The sequence below is a fragment of the Megascapheus bottae genome, chromosome 11, assembly GCF_031878675.1.
Source record: "Megascapheus bottae isolate mThoBot1 chromosome 11, mThoBot2.hap1, whole genome shotgun sequence".
Taxonomy (NCBI): Eukaryota; Metazoa; Chordata; class Mammalia; order Rodentia; family Geomyidae; genus Megascapheus; species Megascapheus bottae.
Window position 1 is genome coordinate 44,508,829 of NC_143519.1, and position 18,580 is coordinate 44,527,408.

The 18,580-nt window shown below is 36.4% G+C and overlaps 1 protein-coding gene across 1 annotated transcript in view; it reads right to left on the reverse strand.

Annotated features, from left to right (window-relative positions):
- The window catches only part of LOC150056984 (phosphatidylinositol 3,4,5-trisphosphate 3-phosphatase TPTE2-like), a 105,115-nt gene that overhangs the window by 32,402 nt on the left and 54,133 nt on the right, over positions 1–18,580 (reverse strand). Inside the window, exons 22-25 of the mRNA XM_090341794.1 lie at positions 16,816–16,857; positions 14,142–14,192; positions 11,894–11,938; positions 5,618–5,671 (exon numbers count right to left, since the gene is read on the reverse strand). Of these exons, the coding sequence (XP_090197920.1) occupies positions 5,618–5,671; positions 11,894–11,938; positions 14,142–14,192; positions 16,816–16,857 (192 nt within the window). The remainder of the gene's footprint in view (positions 1–5,617; positions 5,672–11,893; positions 11,939–14,141; positions 14,193–16,815; positions 16,858–18,580) is intronic.

An 18,580-nucleotide genomic window follows, 5' to 3' on the forward strand; every position in this document is an offset into this window, starting at 1 on the left:
GGCTTGGTTGGGAAGGGTGAGTGACAATACTGAAGGCGTGACATTAGTAAAATGCAGTGCATTCGCAAACTGCTTTATTAAATAGCAACTTATAAAACTACTTAAAGATAATTTTAAAATATAGAAGTAAAATCAGGTCATATATCTTTCAGAAGTACAAGTTCAGTTTGGTTCTGGTTACTGATGAAGAAGCAAAGGTATAATTTAAAAAAATTCTTTTGCCGGTTCTGGGGCTTGAACTCAGGGCCTGGGCGCTGTCCTTGGGCTTTTTTTCTTTAAGTCTCTACCATTTGAGCCATAGCACCACTTCCAGCTTTTTCTGTGCATGTGGCACCAAGGAATCAAACCCAGGGCTTCATGCATGTTAGACTACGCTTTCCAGCCCATAAAGGTATACTTTTTAAGACACTGAGATGCAGGCATTGATGATTAGAAATAGACTGGATGTTTCAGTAAAGTGAACAGAATAAAGCAATCTAATAGAAAAATAGGAGAGAAAATACTTTTATTTTTACTTTGAATTTATGCTAAAAAAACAAGGACACATCATAATTAAATGGCACTATAGACCAAATAAGGAATAAAGCAATTTGATAGAAAAATAGGAGAGAAAATACTTTTATTTTTACTTTGAATTTATGCTAAATAACAAGGACACATCACAATTAAATAGCACTATAGACCAAAGGGCTAAGAGACATCTATGGAATATACCTCTTCTTCAACACAGTCCTCTAAGTAGCTCATAGAATATTCTCCAGAGTAGAAATTATTTTAGTACCTAAAGAACACCTTAAATAGGGGCCAGGAGTTTGGCCTAGTGGTAGAGTGCTTGCCAAGCATGCACAAAGACCCAGGTTCTATTCCTTGGTACTACATACCTAGAAAAAGCTGGAAGTGGTGCTATGGCTCAAGTGGTATGGTTCTAGCCTTGAGAAAGCCCAAGGACAATGCTCAGACCCTGAGCTCAAGCCCAGGACTGGCAAAAAGAAAAAGAAAAGAAAACCTTAAATAATACAAGAAATTAGAATAACTTTTTAATTTTCAGAATCACAATGAAACACCAGAAATTAACAGCAGAAGAAACTACAGAAAGATTCAAACATGTAGACTAAACAGTTTATTTCCAAATGATCAGTAGGATGACTGAAGAAATAGTGCTGGAATGCAAGCATTTTTTGAATCAAATAAACATCAAAGAAAATTTTACTACAACCTTTAGGGCACAGCAAAGGCAATGCTAAAAAGGAATGTCACAGCTTTGAGTACTACATTAAAAAAAATAACAAACTCAGGAAGTAGAGCTGTGGCTCAACATGGTAGAGCACTAGCCTTGTGCTGAATTGCTCAGGGCCAGTGTTCAGGCCCAGAGTTCAAGTGCACAACCAACAAAAAAAGAAGGTCAGGGGTGGGGGTGGGGGTTGGGTACTGGATAGTTTGGCCTAGTGGTAGAGTACTTGCCTAGCATGCACAAAGTTCCAGGTTCAATTCCTTGGTACCACATACACAGAAAAGGCCAGAAGTGGTGCTATGGCTCAAGTGGTAAGGTTCTAGCCTTGAGAAAACCCAAGGAGAGCGCTCAGGCCTTGAGTTCAGTCCCAGGACTGGTGCAAAAAAAAAAAAAAATGAAGAGTGGGCCCATTAAAAGTTAAAACAGGATCGGAAAAACCTTAGTCAAACTTAACAACAACCGGGACCGGGAGTTTGGCCTAGTGGTTAAAGTGCTTGCCTAGCATGCACGAAGACCTGGGTTCGATTCCTTGGTACCACATATATAGAAAAAGCCTTAAGTGGTGCTGAGGCTCAAGTGGTAGAGCTCTAGCCTTGAGAAAATCCAAGGACAATGCTCAGGCCCTAAGCTCAAGCCCAGGACTGGCAAAAAAAAAAAAAACCCAACTTAACAACAACCACAAAAAAGCCTCCAAGAAACCATAAGAATCTATATTACCTATATTTGAATAAACTGAAAAATCTAGAAAAAAGAACCGAGATAAATTTGTAAATGCATATAGCCTATTAACATCTAATCAATAGGATACAAACCACCTAAATAGATCTGTCACAAGCAATGAAATTAAAACCATAATAAAATCTGACAAGAAAGACAGCCCAAGACCAGATGGACCCACTGATGAGTCTTCTGAGAGCATTAAAGAACTAATTTTAATGTAGGAAAAGAATGCTACCTAGCTCATTCTATGAAACCAGTATCAACAAAACTAAGTAAAGGCACAAGAAAAAATTATAGGCCAATGTCCTTGATGAATGCAGTTACATATATTCTCAATAAAATACAAACTGAATTCGACAACATAAAAATGCCATAGACTGATCAATTGGCTTTCATTTGAGGGATGCAAAAATGGCTCAATATATGCAAATCAATTAATATAAACAGATCAAAGAACCAAAATTACAGGACCATCTCAACAAGTGCAGAAAAGGTTTTTCACAAAAATTAACATCACTTCATGACAGAAGCCCTGAAAGAACTAGGAACAGAAAATGTATCTCAATACAGTAAAGACTATCTGTAGCCAATATTGCAGGCAAAAGGAAACAAAATAATCCATTTCCTCTATAGTTATGAATGAGGCGAAGGTGCCCACTATTTCTACCCTCATTTAATGCTTATCCAGAGCAGTAAGGGAAGAAAAAGAAATGAAATGAATACAAGCCAAACAAGAAGAAATTGAATTATTCCTATGCCTAAAAGACCTAAAACGTCCCACCAAGAAAACCCACTTAAAATCTTATAAAGGCTTTCAGTAAAATAGCAGGATTCAACAGTGACACAAGTTGGGAAGTCTCTTGAATCTATCTACAGTTAAGTGATTTTCAGAATACAATTACAGTGTGCACATGTAAAATGCTATCAGATCAGTGCATTAGGAAGATTCCCCAGTAAGATTACTCAGAAGCAAGTAAAAATTGATCATGATAACTGAATAAATCCAGACATCTTTATTCAGTAAAATGTACTCTCTCCCTTTGCTACTGTTTCCATTTGCTCATAGTCAAAAATTCACAAAATTGAATTGAAAGATGTCTAGGAAGAATGAGGAAGGGCTACTATTGAAAAAAAGTAACATTCTAATTTTTCTGTTAATTTTGTAATAAAAGTACTATTTATGACATTTAAAAATTTTAAATTACAAAAACTATTTGTGAATAGATTCAGTGTACTGGTTTGTAAAATTAGTCATTGGTGTATATAACCTCCATACATTTGGTACCTTTCATAGTTTTCCTTGTTTGACTCAGTATAGCCCTGTTTTTCTAAGGTAAGGACCAATCAATAGCTCCTCTCCTCCAATACCAGATTGATTTACTTCTTTTTTTTTTTTTATGGCAGCAACATATTCACCACCATCTATTTTGGACTTCTTAGCCACCAACAAGGGAAAAATGTGTCATTAGAGATTTGTTACATGGAAGGGCGATGTGAAAAATTATCTGAACAATAAAAACTCATTAATTCTAAAGCACAAAAAATTTTAAGAAAGAATTTTAGACTCATTATCCAAAAAACTATATTTTCCCCCCATGGTTAATTCCAAGATTTGATACAATCTTTGCAAGATGTACTATGTTATTTCTCTTCTTTTTTTTTGCCCTTTGGTTAATCTCATATTGTTATTGTATCTGACTTTGTTACCTGGTATATTGCATATACATTTGTTTATTTTGAAATAGGAAAGGAATGGGGAGGAAACAAGATGTTTGGGAGGAGGTGGGGGAGGGAAATAGGAACAAAAACATGAGAAGAGATATCAACAAGTGAGAGGTAATGCACCTACTACCTGGTGAATGTATTTGTAACTCCTCTATACATTACCCTGACAATTAAAAAAAAAAAAAAACAAAAACAGGAGAAAGAGTATCAAGGTTCGAGAAGTAATGTACCCATTACCTGACAAATGTAACTGTAATCCCTCTATATGTTATCCTGACAATAAAATACAAAAAAAAAAAAAAAAAAAGATGAGATACCTCCAAGATCTCTCGGAGGAGAGACAACTGAGGTCATTTTCTTCAGGCCAGTGTTTAGGATTAAAGATATCAAGATTTAGAGATTTCAAATGAGTTCTGAGAATTAATTCTTTTTGGTTAAAATATGTACAATTACTTTACATTTTATTTTGGTTGTGGGTCTGGGTATTGTCTCTGAGCTCTTCAGCTCCAGGCTACCATCTTACCTCTGGAGCCACAGTGCCACTTCCTGTTTTCCAGTGGTTAATTGGAAATAAGAGTCTTGACTTTAGTGCTGGGCTGTCTTTTGAACTGCAATCCTCAGATCTCAGCCTCCTGAGTAGCTAGGATTATAGGTGTGAGCCACCCCGCCCAGCTACTCTACATTTTCTAAAGTGGTTGAACTTTTAAAATGTATATATTGAATAACTATTTACAAACTAGTATACCACTTTTACCTACAATTATTAAGTCTCCTATGATGCATAGATACTCTTGAGCTCCCTCTGAAGTGTTGGTGTAACTGCTTCAAGAATCCAAGTTGAAGTTGAACTTTTTTTTAATTACTGCAAGTGACTAATACATGTACCAGCATTTTGGATTAAATTTATGCTGCAATTCAACTTGAGTTTGTAGGTATGCATCAACCTTTCCCTCTAATTTCCTCATTCTCAAGTCCCTCCACCAAGCTGTACTCTTCATATCTCATAGATACCTTTTCCCTGCTTTAGATGGGGGGATGGAAGGGAGGACTGGGATTCACCATGATACTGGGTTTGGATTTAGGGCACCAGCTTTACATGGTGGCAGAGCTCTGGAGGGTGAGAGACAGGTGCCCGGTCTATTAACTCTATTATTTCTACTGAGGGTGCCACTTTTCTGCCCATTGATGTCATACAGAATTCTCTCTTCTCTTGCCTCATACAGACATTATCATGCTCTTAGAGTTTTTGACTACTACTACAGTTTTGGAGGAAGAAGCATTCTTTTTTTTTTTTTTTTTGCTAGTCCTGGGGCTTGAACTCAGGGCCCAAGCACTGTCCTTGAGCTTTCTCAAGGCCAGCACTCTACCACTTTAGCCGCAGTAGCACTTTCACCTTTTTCTGTATATGTGGTACACAGAAATGGAGCTCAGGGCTTCATGCATACTAGGCAAGCACTCTACTAAGCCACTCCTAGCGCTAGAAGCATTCTTATGATATTTCTTCTTTCAAACAACTAAGATAGAAAGGTACCTATGGATATTATAATGAAAGGTTCTTAGAAAAAATAGTCTATCCTTGATGGTACATTCCTGTAATCAACTCTTGTATACCTGAGGCAACTATTTATTTGTTACTCTTGACATGTTTTACTTTTCTTTGTTTTTAGTATGTGGTACTATATAACATGCTATTTAATGGATATAATATATTTATACAAATTACTTTCATCCTTTTCTGACACAAATAGCTTTACAGTGAACATTTGGAAATTAATTAATTAACAACATAAAAAAAGAAAAAATAGTCTATCAAAGAGACCATATTGTCACCAATACTGCCAATGAAGTCTCAATCTGTTTTTCTCTGCAAATATGCTTTCATGCATGTGTGAATATGTATACATATATGCAAGGGAAAATGTATGTACATTTAGAACTCACCATTTATTTGTGTTTTCTTCCTCAGTTTCTATTGTGGAGTCAGATGAAAGAATGCTAAAAGATAGAAACAAAGCATATAGTCAGACACTGTATGATTTTCTAGACTTGATTTTTAGTTCAAATTAGCTACATTTTAACTTAGAAGTTTGTTGACCTTTAAAAATTCAATTTAAAATAAGAAAATGGACATGTCAGAAAACAATGACTAGAGTTCAGTTCTTTCTTACTGAACCTGAATCCAAAGTGTAACCATATTTTGTAGATGAATTGATTTCAAGAGTCAACTTATCTCTTAAATCTTCAATAACTCATAAATCATTCAAAAATGTTTTGTTCAATCTCCATAAATTTCAATATTTTTGTAGTTTATCTTGATGTCTCTTCTTAGTTCCACTGTGGTATACTAAAATATAATCTTCGCTTATATTTGCCAAGCCTTCCTTTGCATAATTACTATACAGTAATAGAGAGAAGTAAAAGAAAGAAAAAAGAAAATAATACTGCCTTTGTGCCCTCAAATATTATTTATTTTGGAGAAAGTTTCCTGGATTGCAGGGATGATGTTTAATCTGTAACTGCAAATGTCTACTTCCATTTGCTCTATGTTGTCAGTTAATTCTGAAGTTTCCTTGTTAATTTTCTTTTCAGGGTCAAGATGATTAGGGGACTATCTCTGCTCTATGTACAGCAGTGCTTGTTGTATGAAATTGGGTGCATTGGTCTTCCGGTGCCTTTTTAAACCATTATTATATCCTCTTGATGGTCTGTATCCTTTATCAATATGAAATTACTTTATCTCAGACTTTTTGAAGTTTTCTTTGTCAGATATGAGGACATTTACATTTGGTTAATTTCCATTTCTTAGAATAGCTTTTCTAACCTTTCACTTTTAGTGTTTGTTTTTGCTGGTAAAGTGTCCTTTCCTTCCTTCCTTCCGTCCTTCCTTCTTTCCTTCCTTTTCTCTCTTTTTTCTCTCTCTTTCTGTGGTTTTATGCTGGTGCTGGGATTGGAATATAGGGTCTGGGTGCTCTCTAGCTTTTTCACTCAAAGCTTGTGCTCTATCACTTGAACCACACTTCTGGTTTGGGAGGTTAACTGACCTCCCAAGGTCACAGACTGACCTTCTGGGGCAGGGTTTGAACTGCGATTTTCAGATCTCAGTCTCTCATGTAGTTAAGATTACTGCTGTGCAAAACCTCTTTACCTTTTGAGCTTTTTTTTTTTTAAAGTAACAGCTTATTGAGGTGCCTACTAGTATATATGAGCCCTGAGAGTCAATAAATCAGTACCCCAAACTATAGAGGTACAAAAAGAAACAAACAAAACAGGGTCATTGGGTGAATCTTCTGACTTCTGGAGTTTGTCACTTCATTGAATATGAGATTCCCCAGAGTTAGCCAAAGGAGAAAATCCCATTTGGAGCCAACATGGAAGAGCAGAAGGCAGAAAAAAGAGAAGCCAAGAATCCTGGAAGTGTTCCTCACACTCACACAGCACTGCCACCATGTGAGGTTTGGTATCCTAAGCCTTTATCAGCCCTTCACTAGACTTGATGGAGCTCCTGTCTCAGACCCATAATGTCTTGACACTATCTTAGAGGGATGAATATGGTTTGACAATGGAAAGACTTGAGAATCAGGAATCTAGATGATTACAAGTGTATTTACTGAGGATGGATTTGAAGCACCTACCATTTTCTCTCTGAATGAGAAGGATAGATTCTATAAAATGATGAGAAAACACTTCCCCAATATTGAAAAGTCAGGGTCTTCCATATGACTGTCTTGGAGAATCCTAAATAGGCAATCCACTAGTCACACTGTAGTTAAAAAAAAAACAAAACACCAAATATACAGGGTAAAGAAAGAATACTGAAAACTACAAGAGAAGTCCAGTAACCTAGAATAGGAATCGATTACAATTTACAATGATAGATTTCTCACCATGAATACTAATTCAAGATATGAAAGACAACCGCCAACCTGGACCTGTACCCAAAGAAGCTATCTTTCATAACTGATAGAAAAATATAAACCTTCCAGAATAAATAAAGGGTAAAAAAGTCCATCATTACAAAACCAGCACTGCAAAAGTTATTTAAGGAAATCCTACCCACAGAAGTAGATAATAGAAAGCAAAATATATAAATAAAGAGAGTAATTAGGAAAGCAGGAAAGGAAGCAGGTTTCACAATAACAGCAAAATGACAGGCAATACAACACCTCTCAATATTAACATTGAATGTTAATGGTTTTAACTATTCAATAACATGTCAAATGGATCAAAACATGAAATGCAAGTATTTGTTGTCTATCAGAAATACAACTCACTGACAAAAGCAAACAGAATTATGATGAAAACAAGGAAAAAGACTTTCCAATATATGAATCTTCAAAGCAGTCAAGAATAGCCATACTTTTATCTGATCATGTAGACTTCAAACTAAAACAACTATCTGGGCATTAGTGTTTCATGCCTGGAATCCTAGCTACTAGGGGAACTGAGACGTAAGAATTATCATTGAAAGCCAGTTGTAAGTTCAAAAGCCTGTGAAACTTTTTATTTTCAATTAACCAACAAAAAGCTAGAAGTTGGAGCTGTGGCTCAAGAGACAGAGCATCAAACTCCAGCTTTTTGCCAGTTAGAGAAAAGAGTTTCATGGACTTTCCTGCCTGAGTTTGGAACCATGATCCTCAGATTTCAGGTTCCTGAATAGCAAGAATTACATATGTGATTGGGCAATGCCCAGTTTTACAGAATGAGTTTAATAAACATTTTTAAGACTGAAACATAATGACTCAAGGCTTAACCACATCTGTTTACTATTGATCCTGAATCAATAGGAAACAAGTATTCTCTGTTAAATTTATTAAAATTTAACTTCAGTTTGTTGGCACGTGTCTTTCTTGTCTTCTTTTTTTTCTTTCTTGTCTTATATAATGTCTACATAGAAAGAATGGTCATGCATACTTTGCCATTTCAGAGTATTACAGACTAGAAATTTCCTCATTTAATCTTTTATCTGTGATATGTGCATAGGCTCATACACTGAAGTATGTGTGTGGGTATTTGTATACATGTGTTACATGTATGTACATGTATACATATGTATTATATGTTGTCAAGAAGTCTGTCTCAGGGTATTGCTACATATTCATATAAGGAAAGCATACAGGCTGAGACTAAATGAAAGGATCTCTAGGATATGGAAGCAAGAGCTTTAGCTTGTGTGATTGTTGTTCTTAATGTACTACATTATTTCTCTTCTCTTTTGTTGCCCTTTGGTTAATCTCATATTGTTACTGTATCTGACTTTGTTACCTGGTATATTATATATATTTATTTGAGATAGGAAAGGGAAGGGAGAAAAACAAGATGATTGGGAGGAGGTGGTGGGAGGGAAATGGGACAAAAACATGAGAAGGGGTATCAATTGTGTGAGAAGTAATGCACCTATTACCTGGCGAATATAACTGTAACCCCTCTATATATTACCCTGATTAAAAAAAATTGAGGGAAGTCAGGCATAGTGGCTCACACTTGTAATCCTAGCTACTAAGGAGGCTGAGATCTGAGGACTGAGGTTCAAAGCCAGTCTGGGCACTAAAGTCCATGAGACTTATCTCCAAATTAACCATTAGAAAACTGGAAGTGGTGCTGTGGCTCAAGGGATAGGGCAGTAGCCTTGAGCTGAAGAGCTCAGGGACAGCAGCCAAGCCCAGAATTCAAGCCCCACAACCAATAAAACAACAACAACAACAACAACAAAAAAACATTAAGGGGCCAGGAGTTTGGCCTAGTGGTAGAATGCTTGCCTAGTCTGTACGAAGACCAGGTTCAATTCCTCAGTACCATATTCATAGAAAAAGCCAGAAGTGGTGCTGTGGTTCAAGTGGTAGAGTGCTAGCCTTGGGAAAGCCTAGGACATTGCTCAGGCCCTGAGTTCAAGGCCCAGGACTGGCAAGAAAAAAAAAACCATTAAAACATATAATCATGTAAAAACATATACTCAGCAACCATAATACTAATCTTAATGTTTTCATTCAAAGTAACTACCATTGCTGCACAGCTCATCTACTTGCTGGCTTTAATGTGTATCAAAATCAGTTGTTTAGAAGCTTGTATGTTTTAATGAAGATTCGCCTTTGTGAAAGTTTTATGGTTTTTACCATTGAGTTTAAAGGCATTGTCAATATTTTCACTTGACATTTCAAATATAGCCTCAGTTTTTAGATACAAATTCCTCTTAACCATGTGATTTTGTAATTCATAATTATTCATAAGTCAATTGACTTTTCAAGTCCACATGTCAGGTTATAAGTAAAGTATATCTTGAGAGATGCTACTCTTTCCATCCACCAAATCAACCAATGTTTAAGTTCATATGTAACTGGCATTTGGTTACTAGCATATCATATATTCTAGAATGTGAATGTAATAAGTCATTTTAATCTTTTCAAAATTTAATGAATAAAGCTGGAGTTTGAAGTTGGACAGAGCAGCATGATTACATGGTGATAATTTGTCTCAAAAAAAAAAAAGGAAGGGCAGGAATACAGCTCAAATCTGTAATTAGACCTACTCAGGAGGCAGAGATCAGAAGGATTATGGTTCAAAGCCAGACATGACAGTCTATAAGATCCCATCTCATCCAATGATGCAGGACCTGTCCGTGCAAAAAGGACCTTAACCCTTAATATGCTGGAGGTGGAGCTCAATGGTAGATCTGTTACCTACCACCCCAAGTTCAAACTTAGCACCACTAAAATGAGAGAGAGAGAAAAAGTGAAAGTGACAGAAAGAGAAATCCTTAGGTAATGAGCTTTTGTGTTTTTAATTATGTTCTCCTTTTCTGTATGAATATGGAGGGGCCAATTCACTATGCTATGTTTTTCTGCATAGGTACATAAATAGTAAATGATTATGTCTATCTGTAATCAAGACTGATAGTTCTTTATTTACGTTTATGTCTTATCTTGTGCTGGCAGCTTCACCAGCAAACACTGATAGGAACTTATGAGAAGTTCTAAAAAAATTTCAAAAGCATAAAGTCAGATACTACAAGATTTATTAATCTTAACTTTAAGGTTAAACTTAGATACAATGTTTGAACATCTAAGAAGCATCAGTAACTGGAATGGCTATATCTCTGTTCTTCATAGATATGAAAATACATTCATTCATTCATTGTCAGTTCTGGGGCTTAAGTTCAGTGCCTGGGCATTCATTGTCCCTGAATTTCTGGATCAAGGTCAGCACTATACCACTCCAGCTATAGCTCTACTTCTGGCACTTTGCTGGTTAATTTAAGACTCTCGTGGTCTTTCTAACCAGGGCTGCATTGAACCAGTCCTCACATCTCAGTTCTCCAAGTAGCTAGGGTAGCAGATGTGATCCCCCAGCCCCTCACTTAAATCTTTTTAGTTTTAATGAGAAAAATTAACTATGAAGACTCATGCTGCACTACTAACAATGGAATCTAAGGACAGTGGCAATAGTTTGATTTGTCTTTTCAATCAGCTGTAGCTTGTAGGTACAGATCCCCTGATGCATCTAGATTCAAATCCTTCATCCATTCCTCACCTTCACCTTAAAACCTGTCCTTTCTGCTCTCAGGGTCAAGAGACCACAGTTGTGAAGCAGGAACTCTATCCAGTCTGCTGAAGGGATTAGACTTGGGGTACCCACTTCACGTGATTCCAGCACTCTGGCAGGGTAAGGAATACTTCTAGAATTCTTAGCTTCATTATTTTCTGCTAAATGTTCTTTTGTTTCCTGTTTCCTGATATATCTTACTGGCTCCAAATTTAAAAAAATGGATTGAGATTTCTTTGTATAACCAAAGAGAATTTTAAATTAAAAAAAAAAAAACTCCCTTGCAGTAACTAAGAGTGACATGCTCTGGATATAAGATGATTCCCTCGGTAATAATACTTGCCCTCTCTCATCTTTCTTCCTCTTCTCCCTCCTCCTCTTCCATCTTCGCTCCCTCTTTCCCATCATCCCTTTTCTTTTCCTTTTCACCTTCTTCTTCGTAGTTTAGATTGGACCTACGAGCTTGCCTTTGCTAGATACTTCAATGAGTTTTTATATATGTTATATCTCAAATTAAAAGATATCAAAATAGACAGAAGTATACAATGAGAGGGTATTTAAGAACATTATCAAGGGAAATCTGTTTACATGGACACTACTGCAGTAATTTGTATGTCTGTTTCCATGCATATACACACACATGTGCACACACGCACACAGAATTTTTAAATTCTAGCTTACGTTTTAATTGTTGTTTCACTTGGAGGCAATGCTTTTCTGTTAATGCTAAAGGATTAAAAAGAATATAGAAAGAAACCATGTTAGTTTTGGTGGTAATTAGTTATAATTACACTTTAACAAGATGATCTTCAAAACTTTCCATGTAACTCAGTAACTAGGAATCCAACATGTCACATTCTCTAAAATATAATTCAAATATACATTTTAGAATGTTTAAAGCTGAGTATAGTTCTTGATGCCTATAATCCCAGCTCTTTGAATGCTAAGGAAGAAGGAGAGATTGTTTAGGATAGATGGAGCTACATGGAGACCCTGTATTAACAACAAAAAAAGGACTGTCTAAAGATACATCATACTCATTTACTACTGAAACTTTTTTTTATTAGACTTTTTTTATGGGACTTCATGGGCTATACCTCTGAAAATAGTTTAGATTATAAAATTATATCTTATACTAATATAAAACTGCTTTTTGTAATAGCATTTATTTAACTTCAATTTTTATCTAAAGGTCAAATCCTTCTTAGCTAAATGCCAGATTCTCAATTCTCTCCCCCAGTTCATTAGATGCAACCATCATGTTTTTCTTTCCAGCAAAGAACTATGGTGGGGAAGCTATGATGCTGAGGTAGGAGCTCTATCTAAGGTGATGAGGGGAACTGGCAGGGACACTAGCCCCAGATGGTGGCATGTCTTAGAAGTGAGGAGTTTCACTGTTGTCTGCTGAAGGCTCCGCTACTCCGGGTCACTGTTCCCTTCTCCTGGCTCCCAATAGAAGTCTCTTCTTTTTTGTGACTCTACACAACTCATATCTACCAACAAGGTGTGACAAATATCACCAACAAGACTTCCCCTTATGCCTTGTTCTTCCTACCATGATTCAAAAGACAGCAGCTTATTATTTTAAAGCTTGTCATTTTAGAACTCATACAACAAACATGTACAGCAGTGCTAAGCTACTCACTGGGAATGAACCTGGTGAGCTTTTCTATCTGGACTGCCCAATAACTGCATTCCCCTCAATCCCAAGCAGCTTTCATGTAGAATGTGGCTTACCCATATCTCACATTCTACTGGTGGGTCCATCACCAGGCATTGTTGAAAATTCATAGGTAGATGATTTTTAAATGCTTATAGTGTGGTATCAGAAGACTTCCTAGACTGCACATTCGTATTCAAATTACTGTGTAGCTTAGAAACTGCTAGAATTTCATTTTCAGACAGATCAATTATTTTGAAACTTGTCATTCACTTTTTCACAGATGTGGAAAGTAAGGATTTGGTGTAGACCTATTTGGTCTACTCAATTCTTAACAACTCTACCTTTCTATTCAGATGTTTACATCCAAATTAAAGCACAGTCTACACTTATTGTGTTGCTTCCTACAGTTCAACTGTGTTGTGTAAGTACCATCTTAAGTTCTAGATAAACCCATTGCTTATGTCCACATATAAATGTTTTCCTGCTCTAATACAAGTTAAACAGGCTCCAGACCAGGGGCAGGGGCTCTGAATAATGTGTGGCAGATGTGAGTTGAGAGCCAGCAGTTCATGGTAGCAGATCCGTGCATCATGAGGATTTGGGTACAAGCTTCCCATAATGACAGAACTCTGGATAATGAAGGACACATCCATCTCTGATCACTGATGCTCAGGGCTCAGTCTGCTCCATTTCTACTACTTGTTACTTTGAACCAAACAATTTTGTCCTTTGGTCATTTCCATCACAGACTCATAAAAGGAAAACTATCTATTTCATGACCTATTCCTCACTAATTTGATTATATCTAAAGAATAAAGTTATCTCCAGATCTTTTTAGATTTAAGCACAGGGTCAAAGATCCTGTATCGCCAAGGTACCTAAAACTTGAATTTTTAATAAATGCCCTCCATGTAGGTCTACTACTATTTCTGAATGTTGAACCATTACTGTTTTTATGGATACAAGGATATGGGCTATTAATATATGAAGTTTCACTTCTAACCACATCTATGAACATAAATATATATCTATATCATCATTACATCATACTCATTTTTTGGCAGTCCTACGGCTTGAACTCAGGGCCTAAACACTGTCCTTGGACTTTCTCAAGGCTAGAGCTCTACCACTTGAGCCACAGTACCACTTCCAGCTTTTCTGTGTATGTGGTACCAAGGAATCAAATCTGGGTCTTGGTGCATGCTAGACAAGCACTCTACTACTAGGTCAAACTCCTGGCCCCACATCATACTCATTTTATCTCACCTTTCACTGGATTCTTCCTCATATACTGATAAATATTCACATGAAATCACCCTATAGAATTTAAGCATACATGTGGTCAGACATCATGGTACTTCTCATATTTCATATTCTAGTTCAAATTACTCTATAGCTTATAAACTACAGAAATTTTTTATTCTCATGTAAATCAGTTATTTGAAAGTTTATATATCATTTCTTTTATAGATGTCTATTTCATAGATTTTTAGTGGATTTATTTTGTCTGGGAGAAAAGTCAGTCTTCCATTTTAGGTTTTCACAACTAATTGAAAATACTGCTAGCTTCCCAATTCAATTGTGTTGTCTAAATACAAATCCCCTCTGCATTGTTTTTAAGCCACAGCTCCTGAAGATCACCTTCCTAAGAGTCTTCATGATACCCCACAAGGTCAAGACACTGTAAGCCTGACTCAAGAATTCTAAGAATGGACCATGGTTTCAGTTGAGAGTCAGAATCTTATGGCAGCAGAGCTGCTCATAAAGAAGGCGTAAGCCACTAGTCTCACAAGACGACATAGCTCTGAATTAAAAAACAACAACTCCTGTGTGATCTTTGATCTTTTGTGTTTACAGCTCCACTACTCTTTATCCAGTATTATTACTTTGCTCCAAAAAAGAATTCTATCCCTTGGTTAACTCCATCTGTGAGAGGTTGTTACAAAGAGTAACCAACATACTGCCTAGAAAAAGTTATCCACAGGTCTCTCAGTGGATACAGTGTCAAATGCACAAGGAACTCCCAACAGTGAACACACATCTCCATCTCTTTTTATTCTTTCTACTTGTTTTTCCTTTTTTCTTGTGTCAGTATTGGGGCTTAAACAGTGGCTATCGTCCCTTTTCTAGCAACTTTCTTAGGTTGATGGCAAAACCTCACTCCTTCTGTACTTAGATATATTTTGGATAGAGTGTCCAGTTTTGACCAGGTCTGGTATCAGATCATGATATTCCTACCATTATATCTTAGTAGCCAGGATCTCATACCTGTGTCACATTGCTCCACCCGTCTTGTTTAACATTTTACTGTGTGAGTGTGTGGGGGGGGGCGGGTATTTCTTTCTCCCAGTCTGTCTTAGAAATATGTATGTATGGATATGCATATATATTTACAGGTATATATAGATTATTTATTCTTGGATTTTAATTCACATTTCAATATCCCACATAAGATGCTACCGTTACTTCTTTCAGGATAAGGAATTACCCGAATATATACTCAAGCGTAACACATAACTATAGCACAACCTTTAAATCTGAACAGGTTGATTTAAACTACTCATGTGAAATTACCATTTTGTATGATGGTATACATATGAGTAATTAAAATCAGAAGACAGATGAAATTTTTTCAGTTTTATTAGAATTAAACCTTTACATATTAATAACATATATGGTAATGACTGTGTAATTGTTCCAAATTTACCAACATTTCCTTAGTATTCCATAGAACCACATGGGAACATTTATTTCAAGTTGACATTTAGGCTGTAAGTACTGTACTGGAACTACACAGACATTATTGATTATCAAGTCTTTCGATCATTTCCTTACTGCCACTCATTGTGTCTTTACTGCTAGTTATATAGATATACAAAAGAGAAGAAAATCATTCTTGATCTATAGGGGTAGCCACCAAATCACAGAAATGAACAATAAAAGAGGAAAGGAAAAAAGATACATAAAAGAAAGAGGAGATTGTGAGCAATATGTTTTTTTCTGAACAATCAGCACCTTATGGTAAAAATGGATTAGCCTGACCAATGAAAGATGTGGATTGCCTTAATGAATTAATTTGAAAAACCCTTGACCCAATGATATGCTGCTTATTAAACATACATTTCAATAGTAAGGACTGATAAAAAACATAACCTTACTTAGGCAACTATAATCCCTCTGTACATCACCTTTACAACAAAATAAAATTAAATTCTTTAAAAAAAGAGGAAGAAAATAACTAAAACAGATTACTTCTAATGGTCTTTTCCTGTCTTCATTCGATTGAAATATAGAAATCATCAAAAATCTGTCAATGGAATCACCTAAACAGACTTCACTGTAGTCAAGGTTTCTCCAGAGGATAACTTTATAAATTCCAATCCTGTTTCACCCCTTTTCCATTAGCTGGTACTGCAATTGGTTGACAGGACATTCTACCTTTCTAGAAAAGTGCTCTACCAACAAAGCTACGGTCCAAGTCCTTTTGTGCTTTAAACATGTTTTCAGATAAGGTCTTCTTCTTAGGCCTGGAAGTGACCTCAGACAACAATCTGATTCCTAGGGTAAGGTAAAGATAATACACCAGTGATCACATATGTCAGGCTCACTGGTTTAGATGAGAATCTCAATAACTACTTGCAGGATGGCTTGCAAATGAGATTACCCCCAGTTTCCAGTTCCAACACAGATGTCATTAAAGCCATGCGTAACAAAAGCAGACCTTTCTGATAGACATGTCCTTAATTTTACTAGTGGAACTGCTATTTGAACACAGGATCTTTCGTGTTTTGATCCACCCTGTATCACACATGACACAGTCCTTGCTTACACATATATATGTAAATATATACAAATACATATAAGTCTGTATATAATTTGCATAAACTTCTACATATAAACTTGTCTATCCATGTATTTTATGGGTTTATTTGTAGCTCACCTTTCTGAATCAGGTACTGAACATAATTCATATGGAGAAGGGCTATAGGGATTAAAAGTATACATCATTAAATATCACATGACTTCCTAGAATTCACATTCTAGTTTACATTACTCTGCAAACCATACACAAGTGGACTTTAATTATTATTATTTTTTGTTGTTGTTGGTTGTGTGGCTTGAACTCTGGGCCTGGGCACTATGCCTGAACTCTGGCTCCAGGCTACCACTCTAACTCTGGGCCTGTGTGTTGTCCCTGTTCCCATTTTCTAGTGATTAACTGGAGATAACAGTCTCATGTTCTTTTTTTTAAATTATTTTTTTCATTTTTATTTTTTTATTGTCAGGATAATGTATAGAGGGGCTACAATTACATTTGACAGGTAGTAGGTGTATTACTTCTCACACATTGATACCCCTTCTCATATTTTTGTCCCCGTTTCCCTCCTTGTACCCCCTCCCAGTAATCTTGTTTTCCCTTTTCCATTCCCTATTTCAAATAAACAAATAAATGTATATTCAATATACCAGGTAACAAAGTCAGATACAGTAGCAGCATGAGATTAATCATAAGGCAAAAAAAGAGATGAGATATAACATAGTACATTAAGAACAACAATCACACAAGATAAACCTCTTGTTTCCATATCTTAGAGTTCATTTCAGTTAATGCCTGGCTGGCTTTGAACCTTGATCCTCAGATCTCAGCCTCTTGAGTAGCTAGGATTACAGGCGTGAGCCACCATGCTTGGCTAGGACTTCAATTTTTTTTAACTTCTATCTTCCTATCTCTTCTCAGCCTTTATTTGGAATAAAGACAGCACTGCAGTTTTTGATGATTAAAGGAATACTCTTTGTCATAAAACATTGAAAGTATTTCCAGCCTAGGGGGTTAACCACATTATTCAGAGAGCCACCAAAGAGTTTGGGCTTCAACTCATTTCAGGAAAGGAATTCTGCTCAACTATGATCTTTATCACAGCAAACCTCCAAGTTTCCAAAGTCGTTACAGACAGACGAGGGCAAGTAGCCACAGACTTATTCATTGATCTGAAAAATGACTGCAGTGTCCTTCATTCACGTCTTGGGAAAATCTTCAGAGTGACTGTTGGAACAAGGCACCCTACATATGTTCCCACTCACTAGTGTATTTTTGTTCCCAGGTAAATCAGTTATTCTGAAACGTGTGAACCACCTTCCTATAGAAATGAATGTTATAGATTGGGGATTGACATAGTTGATTTGGGAAATACAAAACTACTAAACATTATGTTCTGTGTTTGCTACTAAATAAAAGTAGAGAGTTTTTTTTATGTTTTCCCTGTAAGTGAACAGTGTGTTCCATGTACAAATCCCTTCTATCGTATCTAAGTTTCTTATTGTCTAGTCTTTGTGCCCACTTCTATGTCCAGCATCATAAATACCTATCCTGGGGGCTGGGAGTTAGGCCTAGTGGTAGAGTGCTTGCCTAGAATGCATCAAGTCCTAGGCTTGTTTCTTCAGTATCACATACATAGAAAAAGCTGGAAGTGGTGTTCTGGCTCAAGTGGTGCAGTGGAAGCCTTGAGAAAGTCCAAGGACAGTACTCAGGCCCTGAGGTCAAGCCCCAGGACTGGCAAAAAAAAAAAATACCTATCCTGCTCTAACATACAGTCAGGACTGAGGGATCTCTTTTCAGTGTGCGACATACAGGATCAGAACCAGCCTTATATAGTGTCAGAGCCAGACACAATGACATTTTGGACACTAGCTTCATATTGAGACAG